At 38.8% G+C, this 12,877-nt stretch overlaps 1 protein-coding gene across 3 annotated transcripts in view; it reads right to left on the reverse strand.

Annotated features, from left to right (window-relative positions):
* ZC3H13 (zinc finger CCCH-type containing 13) overlaps positions 1-12,877 on the reverse strand; it is a 100,569-nt gene that overhangs the window by 65,469 nt on the left and 22,223 nt on the right. For all 3 annotated transcript variants that reach the window (XM_002712953.6, XM_008259990.5, XM_008259989.5), the window contains exon 5: positions 4,591-4,699. In XM_002712953.6, the coding sequence (XP_002712999.3) occupies positions 4,591-4,699 (109 nt within the window). The remainder of the gene's footprint in view (positions 1-4,590; positions 4,700-12,877) is intronic.

The following is a 12,877-nucleotide window of genomic DNA, read 5'->3' on the forward strand; positions in this document are numbered from 1 at the left end:
GACTGATGTTATGATATAGAAGTAAAGCCACCACCTGGAATACCAGTCCCCTATGGGTGCCAGTTCATGTCCCAGATGTTCCACTTCCCATCCAACTCCCTGCTAATGGTTGGGAAAAGCAGTGGTAGATGACCCAAGTCTCTGGGCTTGTACTACCCACATGGGAGACCTGGTTGAAGTTCCTGGCTCCTGGCTTCGGCCTGGCCCAGCCCTGGCTGTTGTGGCCATTTGGGCAGTTGAATCAGCAGATGAAGGATCTCTCTGTGTGTCTTTCCCTTCCTTTCTGTAACTCTTTCAAATAAATAAATACATCTTTGGGGAAAAAAAAAAAGTTGACTTCACAGATACAGAGAATAGAACAGGGACTGCCAGAGGCTGGGAAGTGTAGGGGCATAAGAAGGGATTGAAAGAGGTTTCTTATAGGGTATAAAAATATAGCTTGGGGCTGGTGCTGTGGTGTAGCGGGTAAAGACGCCACCTGCAATGCCAGCACCCCATATGGGCACCAGTTCAAGCCTTGGCTGTTCCGCTTCTGATCCAGCTCTCTGCTATGGCCTGGGAAAGCAGTAGAAGATGGTCCAAGTCCTTGGCTCCCTGCATCCGTGTGGGAGACTCAGAAGAAGCTCCTGGCTCCTGACTTCAGATCAGTTCAGCTTTGGTCATTTTGGCCGTTTGAGGGGTACACCAGCAGATGGAAGACCCCTCTCTTTCTCTGCTTCTGCCTCTCTCTGCCTTTCAACCATCTTCTGCTGCCTTCCCAGGTGCATTAACAGGAAGCTGGATGGGAAGCAGGATGGCTGGGACTTAAATGAGCACTCTGATATGGGAAGCCAACCTGGCAAATGGTGGCTTAATCTCCTGTGCCACAACACTGGACCCAAGATCAAAACTATTTCTATAATATTACATTATTTTCTAGATTTACTAAATCTCTCATGAGTACACAGTGGAGTTTTCCAGAAGATATGAGATTGTTAACCAACTGAAGGCAGAAGCAGATAGGAAAATCTAATTATATTCCATTAAGTCAGATATTAAAATGATCTGCAGAAACATTTAAATCTTTATATCTCTTAAAAATTTTGGTTATTTTTCATAAAAAGTATATATTGAGTTTATTTCTGTCAATGTTAAATGAGTTAGTATTTTAAAATTTTTCAGATTCAATGTTCAATATGGCAATTATTAAAACATAATCCAGAGATAAAAGGTCTTTGGGTGCTTAAAAAGAGTACAAAAGTATCCCAAAATGAAAGTTTGAGAAACACTGCTATGTATCAGTATCATCTGAGTCTAGTCAAAATTGTACATCATACTGCACTGACAACGCAAAAGTAACTCTGTTAAGCGAATTTAGTCTCACTCTATGGGGACTGAGGCAACTAATCCCAGACTTCACTATTTTTTCATAAATACTTTTACATCACAGAGATATACATAGGTATACACAATTAACAAAGCCTGTGAGCTTCAATTAAGGGAAAACATAAGAAATTATCACATGAATGTTTCGTATGTAAACTACTATTGAAGGCATTTCTATTCTACTTTTAAGAGTCTTCTTGGCCAGCGCCGCAGCTCACTAGACTAATCCTCCGCCTTGCAGCGCCGGCACTCCGGATTCTGTCCCGGTTGCCCCTCTTCCAGGCCAGCTCTCTGCTGTGGCCTGGGAAGGCAGTGGAGGATGGCCCATGTCCTTGGGCCCTGCACCCCATGGGAGACCAGGAGAAGCACCTGGCTCCTGCCATCGGATCAGCACGGTGCGCCGGCCGCAGCGCGCCAGCCACGGCGGCCATTGGAGGGTGAACCAACGACAAAGGAAGACCTTTCTCTCTGTCTCTCTCTCTCACTGTCCACTCTGCCTGTCAAAAAAATAAAAAATCAAAATCAAAAAAAAAAAAGTCTTCTTTATAAAAGGTTCTTGTAATAAAATCATTTTATTACATTAGATTTTTCTTAAGAAAAATAGAAAGTCTTGTAAATCAACATTTAAGAGACAGAATGCTAGAAAAGAAGGAGCCTTTGTGAAGGGCTTTCAAAAAGTTCACAGAAAATGCTGATTGGGAAGAAAACTGCATGGATTTAGAGAATTTTTTTATACAAAAATAAACTTGCCATTCAATACTACTTTTCCATGAACTTTTTGAAGTTTTCTTATGTGTACGACTAAAGGACTTGAATAAGAAAACTAACAATTGAAGAGTGATAGATGAAAGCCAAGGGGAAACATTTTTTCCAGAAGAAAAGACCACTTGGAGATGTAAAATGTTGCAAAAGGCTGTATGAGACAGAGATAAGAATATCTCCATTTATTCAGCAATTTGGTGATTACTAGTGACCTTGAAGAACTGTTTTAGTTGAACTGGGTCCAAAGACTACTAAGTATCAAGTTGAAAAAGGAGAGAGAGTAAGGTGTAGAACTATTTTAAGAATGAGTTCTTAAGTGAGAATAATTAATCATGTTGGTACCCAAAAGTAATATATGGGGAGAAGAGAAAATAGATGTTAAAGCTTTAGTATACAAGCAATGTATTAACCTTATACAGAAGGAAGGCCTCTGCCAGAATATGACAGAAGTACAACAGTTTAGACAAGAATAAAACACTAGTTTGTGTATGTGGTAATGAGGTAGCAAGAAGTTGAGGGACATCCAGGATATACAGTTCCATTATCTCTGTGTAGTAGATTCAAGAAAGAGGAATCAAAGAGACAAAGACTTAAGGAAAGGATCAGACACAGCTACTATGAAAACAAGGAGGCCTTTCTAAATCTTAAATTTTCAAAAACTGACAAACATTATTATAATGAGAAAATGTAAATTTTTATTCTTAAAGTATCTGATACATTTTAAAATGTTTTCATGCAAAATAATTAAAATAAAAAGATGTTTTTCACCAAAAATAACTGAAATTGAAATAAGAGACATCTGACGTGTGAACAGTTAATCCCTTAGTATTTAGGAAAAGTTAGCTATCCCACCTTGAAGTCATTATATGTAGTGGTTTATTTCAATATATTAACTAATCAGTCAACCACAATGGGATGCTAGTTGCCAGTATTTGTAGAAGAGGGATTAAGTTGGGACTATGAAATCTCTAAAAAACTAATCAGAAGGACTTTTCGACCTATCACACTACCCAAAGATGGAACAGATTTCCTTAATAAGTCTGATGTTCCAATACTGAAGAGACATTGAGGGTCTTAATCTTTAAGTCTTTGCATTCATTCTAAGATTTAGAGTAAGGGCCAGTGCTGTGGTGCAGTGGGTGAATGCCCTGGCCTAAAGCTCTGGTTTGATACCCGGCTGCTCCACTTCTGATCCAGCTCTATGCTATGCCCTGGGAAAGCAATAGAGGATGGATGGCCCAAGTCCTTGGGCCCCTGCACCCACATGGGGAGACCTGGAAGAAGCTCCTTGCTCCTGGCTTCAGATTGGCACAGATCCGGCCATTGCAGCAAACTGGGGAGTGAACCAGCGGATAGAAGACACCTCTCTCTCTCTCTCTCTCACTGGGGAGTGAACCAGCGGATGGAAGACACCTCCCTCCCTCTCTCTCTCTGCCTCTCCTCTCGTTGTGTAATTCTGACTTTCAAATAAATAAATAACTCTTTAAAAAAAGATTTAGAGTAAATACTTCAGGTTTACAGGTCTTTATTTCCCTATTACAAGGATTCACCTCAGTCGCTATACCTCAACTGCCACTCACAATGTGTAACCAAATGGGCATGGGTGTGTTCCAATACAACTTCATTTGGAAAAACAGGTGACTGGCCCACAACAGGTAATTTTCTAATCCCTATTCTAAGTTTTCAGGTTCCTACATGGAGAGTTGCTTAAATTCCTAAACTGTTTTGTCATTTGTAAGAGTAACAAAGCTATTACAATACTGAGATAATTACATGTCTAGCATATCCAATGCATTCAACAGTTCCCTTTCTCCACATTTGGTAATCTAATGTTACAGTGCTCACCTCCTAGAACACTCTACCTCCAAAGAGGTAGAAAGAACATTTATGGAGTGAAAACAATTATTTATTTGTTAAGATAACGATTCAAAGATGATTTTGTTGACTTTTTATGAATAAATACCAGGGTTTAATTATCTGACTTCAATTTTTGCTAAAAAGGAAAGCCAACATTTTTGGAACTAATTTTCCCAAGTCCAAAAGGCTAAAATAATCTTACTTTTAGAATTTACGTGAAATAATAAACATTGATTTAAGTATTAGTATTAAGGAATTTTAAAATTTACAAAGGTAATAAAATTCCAAAGAACTGTGATAAGTTTCATGGGAGGGGAGGACAGATGGGGAAGTTAACATATGCAGCACAAACTGCTTTCTCTGCCTTTGTACTGCTACTACATGTCTATTTCTGCCTTATAAGTCAGTAAGATACGAATAAATCAGTAAGATGACTGAAACAATCAGGAGATGATATTTGAAAGGTGTTTTGAAGGCCACAAAAAGTCTGTAAGTGAAAGGAAGACTGTCTATATAAGCAAAGATTTTGAACCTCACAATCTCTATATATGAAATACATGAAATCTGTTCACCTTATATAAATAAAAAAGAAAGAAAGAAACTCACCATCTCTATTAGTTTCCCATTCTACATTTTCTTCTTCACTTTCTGGAGTTCTCTCCTTAGTGATTTTTATGTCTTCCTTTTCCCTATGTCTCCCTCTTGAAGATTCTTTCTAAAAAGTATATACATACATACATATTTAGTATATTTTTTAAAAACTCCCCAAGATAGGTACTGCAATACAAAACATTTGAATTTCCTTCATCTATAATTTATCAAAGACCTGGTTTTATAAATAGTGCCTTATCCATAAGTAGGTGAAATGACAGGTTCTACTGCAGCACCCCAATGAAAAGTATATACTGTATCTATGCTACTTAAGAACAGTAGTTGGTAGAGTAGTTAAGATTTTAATATATATAATGCAAATCTAGTAATTTATTAGGCACTTGATATCCTGCTACATACTGAGTTTCTATGTGAAAATCACTGGAGAAAAAACGAAGTAAAATGAATAAAATATGATAGAAGAAGTTTTAAGTGGCCATATATAAAAATAACTAAGTTGGGACCAGTGCTGTGGCATAGTTTAAGCCTCCACCTGCAGTGCAGGCATCCCATTTGTGTACCAGTGTGAGTCCCAGATGCTCCACTTCTGATCCAGCTCCCTGCTAATGGCCTGGGAAAGCTGTGGAAGGTGGCCCAAGTCCTTGGGCCCTTGCACTCAAGTGGAAGACCTGGAAGAAGCTCCCAGCTCCTGGCTTTGGATTGACCCAGCTCTGGCCATGGTGGCCTTTTGCGGAGTGAACCAGTGGATTAAGATCACTGTATCTCTGGTCAGCACCCTGGCTCACTTGGTAATCCTCCGCCTGAGGCGCCGGCATCCCATATGGGTGCTAGGTTCTAGTCCCGGTTGCTCCTCTTCCACTCCAGCTCTCTGCTGTGGCTCGGGAAGGCAGTGGAGGATGGCCCAAGTACTTGGGCCCTGCACCCGCATGGGAGACCAGGAGAAAAGCAGCTGGCTCCTGGCTTCAGATCAGCGCAATGCTCCGGCCATAGTGGCCATTTGGGGAGTGAACCAACGGAAGGAAGGCCTTTCTCTCTGTCTCTCTCTCTCACTGTCTAACTCTGCCTGTCAAATTAAAAAAAAAAAAAAGAGAGAGAGAGAGAGAGAGAGAGAGACCACTCTGTGTAACTCTGCCTCTCAAATAAAAAAAAAAAAATTGTCTCTCAAATTAAAAATAAATAAATAAAGGCTAATTCATTCATAGTAGAATCTCAAAATTAATCTAAGACTCATCATTAACTGAAATAATAGTCATTTTCCTACACATCTGAAGATCAACTTGGACTCATTTAATAATTTTGAGTGCTTTTTAAAAAACAGATTTTATCTATTGTGATAAAACCAAATGGTAGCTGAAATCATTAGTAAATTGGTCCTTCTGTAGCTAAAAATCAGGTTTTACATCTCATTTCAGATATAACAATAGCCTATACACAAAATAGAACAGTAATTCAGTTTATAAAATTAAACATTTTATTACATAAGACCCAAACTACATTTTACTGCATGGCAAGAAAAGAGAATAACCAGTGTCACATAATTATTTTTCCACCACAATGAAATTCTCTTTATTAACACTACTAATTATATAAGACACTAAACCATGAAGACATTAAGTGCTCAAAGTTCTTTCTGAGTATTACCAGCCATATGATTTGTTTCCTTAAAATACAAACTACTCTTTGAAGTCCTCTTAAAGAACTCTGCTATATATTATAATTGCCCCAAAGTTTACATATTTAGGCATAAAGTAATGATGTAAAACTTGCAAAATGACTAATATGGGGGCCGGCGCTGTGGCGCAGCAGGTTAATGCCCTGGCCTGAAGGGCCAGCATCCCATATGGGCGCTGGTTCGAGACCCGGCTGCTTCACTTCCAATCCAGCTCTATGCTATGCCCTGGGAAAGCAATAGAGGATGGCCCAAGTCCTTGGGCCCCTGCACCCGTGTGGCAGACCCAGAAGAAGCTCCTGGCCCCTAGCTTCGGATTGGCACAGCTCCGGCCATTGCAGCCAACTGGGGAATGAACCATCGGATGGAAGACCTCTCTCTCTCTCTCTCTGCCTATCCTCTCTCTGTGTAACTCTGACTTTCAAATAAATAAATAAATCTTTTTTAAAAAGATTAATATGTATGATTGTTGCTAAAACATTGAAGATTGACAAAAACCATTAAAAGAATCTATGAGGGGCCAGCATTGTGACACAGTGAGTTAAGCTGTGGACCACAGCACTGGCATCTCCTATGGGAGTGCGGATTCAAGTCCCAGCTGCTCTGCTTCCAATCTAGGTACCTGCTACTGCACCTGGAAAAGCAAATGGCCAGATTACCTGAGCCCTGCTACCCATGTAGGAAACCTGGATGGAGTTCCTGGCTCCTGGCTTCACCTTGGCCGAGCCCAGGCCAGTGTGTCAATTTGGGGAGTAAACCAATGAAGGGAAGATCTCTCTCTTTCTCTCACTGAGCCTTTCAAATAAATCTTTTTTTAAAAAAAATTGGTAAAGGGTCAAGAAAGAAGAAATGGGCTCCTGTTTCCATAGAAGATAAAAAGAACACAATCCATTTTGATTCTTAAAATATATCTCATGGAACACTAAGAATCCTCCGCTGCGGCGCTGGCACCCCGGGTTCTAGTCCCGGTTGCCTCTCTTCCAGGCCAGCTCTCTGCTGTGGTCCGGGAAGGCAGCGGAGGATGGCCCAAGTGCTTGGGCCCTGTACCTGCATGGGAGACCAGGGGGAAGCACCTGGCTCCTGGCTTCGGATCAGAGCAGTGTGCCAGCCACAGCGTGCCGGCTGTGGCAGCCATTTGTGGGGGTGAACCAGCGGAAAAGTAAGACCTTTCCCTCTGTCTCTCTCACTGTCCACTCTGCCTGTCAAAAAAAAAAGGAACTATCCTATATCCTATGCAACTTTTCAGTATTCAGTAGATTAAACCCACTCAATATATAATGACTCCAGAAGTATTTTATAGGAAGTTATGTCCAAATTATTGACCAACATACTCTGTGCTGTTACTTGAAAGTATCTTATAACCCAATTACAAATATAACTGAAAAGAAATGCACAGCAATAGAGCTGGCACTGTGAAATAAACAAAATAATCTGTAAATTTGTAACAGAGACTGGTTTTACCAGATTTGGAACTGTAAAGGTAGCAACCAATTTTATCAGTAATGACTTAAGTATATTTCATATTTACCGTATATACAGAAATTATGTCACTTTTGAGTTGTTTGTTTTTCAGTATAATTATGGTACTCAGATCATATACTCATATAACTTCTATTATTAAATACTGGAGACCGAATGTGGCTCCACAATACAATTTCAAGTATGGAGTTTTTTGAAAAATACTTATCATCCCACCTCAGACCACAATATAGGAAATCATTTTTATAACATCTATGAAGGCCAACTAGTTTAAATTAGTATTTCCTCATTTGCCCTACCTCAACAATATAAAACTTGTTTAGGCATGTTATTCCATTATCAAATACAGTTATTTCCCTCTCATCATACTCAAATATAAAATCCAGTATTATTTGTCCCATGCACTGTGGCAGGTCTGCTTTCTTCACTTTCCTGTATTCTTGAACTGAATGACTTACCACCATACTTTCTTAAATTCAAACATATTCATTAGAAGTGTGATCTTTTCATTACTTATATATTCTATATTAGTCATAAAGTCTGCAGCAAGAGTCTCTGATCAAACATACTAGTATTATTTCAGTAAAACATTCATCAACTGGGTAAAAACTACAGCAAGGTTCTTTTCAAGTAAGAACAAGTTTTGCTGGCAAATAAAGATGTGCTCAACTTAGAGAGAGAGAGACAGATCTATTCCATCCATTGGTTTACTCTCCAAATGTCTGCAAGGCTCTGAACTGGTCCAAGCCAATACCAGGAGCCTAGAACTCCAACCAGGTTTTCCATGTGGGTGGCAGGGCCATTAGCAGGGAGTTGGATCAGAAGCAGAGCAAATGGGACTTGAACTCAATCTTTTACACATAAAACTGTTTTCTTTCTCTTATTTTTAAGAATAATGCTTCACATTATGCTGAGTGAAATAAGCCAGTCCCAAAGGGACAAATACCATATGTTCTCCCTGATCGGTGACAACTAACTGAGCACCAAAAAGGAAACCTGTTAAAGTGAAATGAACACTATGGGAAACGGTGACTTGATCAGCCCTTGCCCTGACTGTTGATGAACAACTTAATACGTTATCCCTCTTAGTATTTTTTTTGTTTATTTGTTCTACTTAACACTTTTGGTTGAATACTGTAATCAATACACAGTTATTCTCAAGTGTTGAAACTTAACTGAAAAATGATCGCTGTTAAATATAAGAGTGGGAGTAAGAGAGGGAAGAGATGTACAATTTGGGACATGCTCAAGCTGACTTACCTCAAATGGCAGAGTTAGAAACATACCAGGGGATTCCAATTCAATCCCATCAAAGTGGCATGTACCAATGCCATCTCACTTGTCCCGGTGATCAATTTTTGTTCACAATTGATCATAATGATAGGACTAAGAGCTAAAGAGAGCACATAAACAAGACTAGTGTCTGCAAATACTAGCTGATAGAATAAAAAAGGGAGAGAACGATCCAACATGGGAAGCGAGATACACAGCAGACCCATAGAATGGCAGATGTCCTAAACAGCACTCTGGCCTCAGAATCAGCTCTTAAGGCACGCAGATCTGGCTGAAATGCCCATGAGAGTATTACAGGCATGGAAAGCCAAGATACTCTGAGGAAAAAAAAAAAAAAACCTAAATGAAAGATCTCCGTGAGTGAGATCCCAGTGGAAAGAACAGGTCATCAAAGAAGGAGGTACCTTTCTCTGAAGGGAGGAGAGAACTTCCACTTTGACCATGGCCTTGTCTAAATATGATCAGAGTCAGTGAACTCAGGGGGCTTCCATAGCCTTGGCAGCTCATGACAAGAGCCTAGGGTGATTACTGATGCCATAAACAAGAGTGTCAATTTGTTAAGTCAACAACAGGAGTCACTGTGCACTTACTCCTCATGTAGGATCTCTGTCCTTAATGTGCTGTACATTGTGATTTAATGCTATAACTAGTACTCAAACACTATATGCTAAACTGATCTTCTGTATATAAAGAGAATTGAAAATGAATCTTGATGTGAATGGAAGGGGGGAGGGAGAGGGAAAGGGGAGGGTTGCGGGTGGGAGGGAAGTTATGGGGGGGGGGAGCCATTGTAATCCATAAGCTGTACTTTGGAAATTTATATTCATTAAATAAAAGTTTAAAAAAAAAGGATAATGCTTCAAAATCCTACTGCTCTAAAGATATACTTTAGTTTCACAACACACAACTGGAAAATTCTTTTCTTTCAGCAGCTCTAGAACTAATATTAATCCAATTTATTCTTCTTTGTCACTTACTGCCATATATTATTTCATGTAGTTCACAATCAGGTACATCTGATTAAGGCCAAAAATGTCATTAATCTATAAAATAGCTCAGTGTTGGTTTTTCAGCCCAACAGCCTGCTTAGTCGATAGCTTTCAGAACAGATATAATTTGACACCTTTCAAGATATTCTAATTATTCACTGATCTGCAATTTCATATCCTTTCAGTATTATAGAACCACAGATAATAGAGAAACTTAGTCCTGCACTTAGGGAACTATAGTTTATTTTGCTCATACTATCCTACAGAAAATCCAATAGGATTATCAGATATTTGAAACAGTTATAAGAAAAAATTCATTTGTCTCAGAATAACCAGAATCACAAATAAACAAACTACAACCATAAACTCAAATAAACTTTAACAGATAACTTAATTTTTAAAAATTACAATGAGAAGCTGCATCTCTGTATGCACTCTATAAAACAGCAAAGAAAATCAGAATGAGATAGAAACATACTATTTAACACACTAATTTCAAAACCAAAGTAGATCAAGGAGATACAGATTATAAAAATATAAAAGACACAAATCACTAATGTTTTATGTACATTTTTTCAACTTGAAAACAAACAAAAAAAATATTCTCTAATGATTTACTTATTTAAAAGGCAGAGATGGGGCCGGCGCCATGGCACAGTAGGTTAATCCTCTGCCTGCGGTGCCAGCATCCCACATGGGCGCCAGTTCTAGTCCCGGCTGCTCCTCTTCCAATCCAGCTCTCTGTTATGTCCAAGGAAAGCAGTAGAAAATGGCCAAAGTCCTTGGGTCCCTACACCCAAGTGGGAGATCTGGAGGAAGCTTCTGGTTCCTGGCTTCAGATCAGCTAAGCTCTGGCCATTGCAGCCAACTGGAGAGTGAACCAATGGAAGGAAGACCTCTCTGTCTCTCCCTCTCACTGTCTGTAACTCTACCTCTCAAATAAAATAAATAAAATCTTTAAAAAAAAAAAGCAGAGATGGGGGCGGGTTGGGGAGGAGGTGTCTTTCCTCCACTGGTTCACTACCCAAGTGGCTGCAGTAGCCAGGTCTGGGCCAGGATAACAGGAGCAAGGAACACCATCTTGGTCTCCTACATGGATGTCAGGAGTCCAATTACCTGAGCCATCTTCCATTGCCTTTCTAGGTTCATCAGTAGGAAACTGGACAGGAAACAGAACAGCTGGGAGCTGAATGGGCACTCAGGGGATGCCAGCTTTGCAAATCAGGGCTTAATCCACTGTGCCACAACTCTGGCCCCACAATGTTTTCAAATCACAATGAAATTAAACTAGAAATCAGAAACAAAAAGATAGCTGGAAAACCCCCCCAAGTGTCTGTAGACTAAACAATACAATTCTAAAAAGCACACAAGTCAAAGAAAAAAAAAAATCAAGAAAAATTCAAAGTATTTTGAACTAAAAGGAAATATAACTTTTTATACATCGGAAGTGGCACAAAGAGGAAATTTATAATAGTGAATACATACATAAGGCTAAAAATTAATAATCTCTGCTTTCACTTTAGAAAACTAGGAAAGTTAATTAAATCCAAACTAAGCAAAAGGAATAAAATTTTAAAAATTACAATAAAAAATGTCAATGAAATTGAAAAAAATAATCAATGGAGATAAATCAACAAACCAAAATCTGGTTTATTGAAAATATCAATAAAATCAATAAGCTTCTAGCCAGACTAGCTAACAAAAAAGACATAAATTACAATATCAAAAACAAAAGGGGGAACATCACTACAGAGCCCACCAGCTGTAAAAGAATAATGACCACCAGCTGTAAAAGAATAATGAAAGAACTATGAACAGCTCTACATCCACAAATCTGATAGCTTAGATGAAATGGCCTAACTCTGAAAGAAGAAATTGAGAATCTGAATATGCCTATTATGTATTGAAGAAATAGAATCAATAATTATTAATCTTCTAAAGTAGTACTAAATGGGTTCTCTGGTAAATTTTATAAAATGTTCAAGGAAGAAATCACACAAATTCTCTAAATCTCTTCTACACAGAGAAGGCATAAACTATTTCCTAATCCATTCTATCAGGTGTTACCCTTATACCAAACCCAAAACATTACAAAACTATAGATCAGGATGTTTTATCAACATAGATAACAAATATCCTCATCAAAAATATTAGTAAATCAAAATATGGGGCCGGCGCTGTGGCACAGCAGATTAAAGCCCTGGCCTGTAGTGCCAGCATCATATGGGCACTGGTTCGAGACCCGGCTGCTCTACTTCTGATCCAGCCCTCTGCTGAGGCCTGGGAAAGCAGTAGAAGATGGCCCAAGTTCTTCGGTCCCTGCACCCATATGGGAGACCCAGAAGAAACTCCTGGCTCCTGGCTTTGGATCAGTGCAGCTCTGGCCATTGCGGCCATCTGGGGAGTGAACCAGCGGATGGAAGACCTCTCTCTCTCTCTCGCTTGCCGTAACTCTGACTTTCAAATAAATAAATAAATCTTAAAAAAAATCAAAATATAACCATGTGAGATGATAAATATACAAATGGCTTGACTGCATTTTACTATGTATATTTGTATCAAAATTTCATGTTATACACCTTAAATACATATAATAAATATAAAGTAAAAAGAAAAATTATTAGCAAATCAAATCTGAATATACAGAAATTTACCATACCCAAGTGAAATTTATCCCAAGTATGCAAAGCTGGTTTAATAATGAAAAAAATCAAGTAACATAACTTACCATCTCAATATCATAATAAAGAATTTGATAAAAATCCAACACACTCATGAATAAACACCCTGGTAAACTAAAAATAGGGTTAAACTTCCTCAATTTCACCAAGATCATCTACAAAAAAGCCTT

The sequence above is a fragment of the Oryctolagus cuniculus genome, chromosome 9 (assembly GCF_051225735.1).
Source record: "Oryctolagus cuniculus isolate XC-2025 breed Fujian yellow rabbit chromosome 9, ASM5122573v1, whole genome shotgun sequence".
Lineage (NCBI taxonomy): Eukaryota > Metazoa > Chordata > Mammalia > Lagomorpha > Leporidae > Oryctolagus > Oryctolagus cuniculus.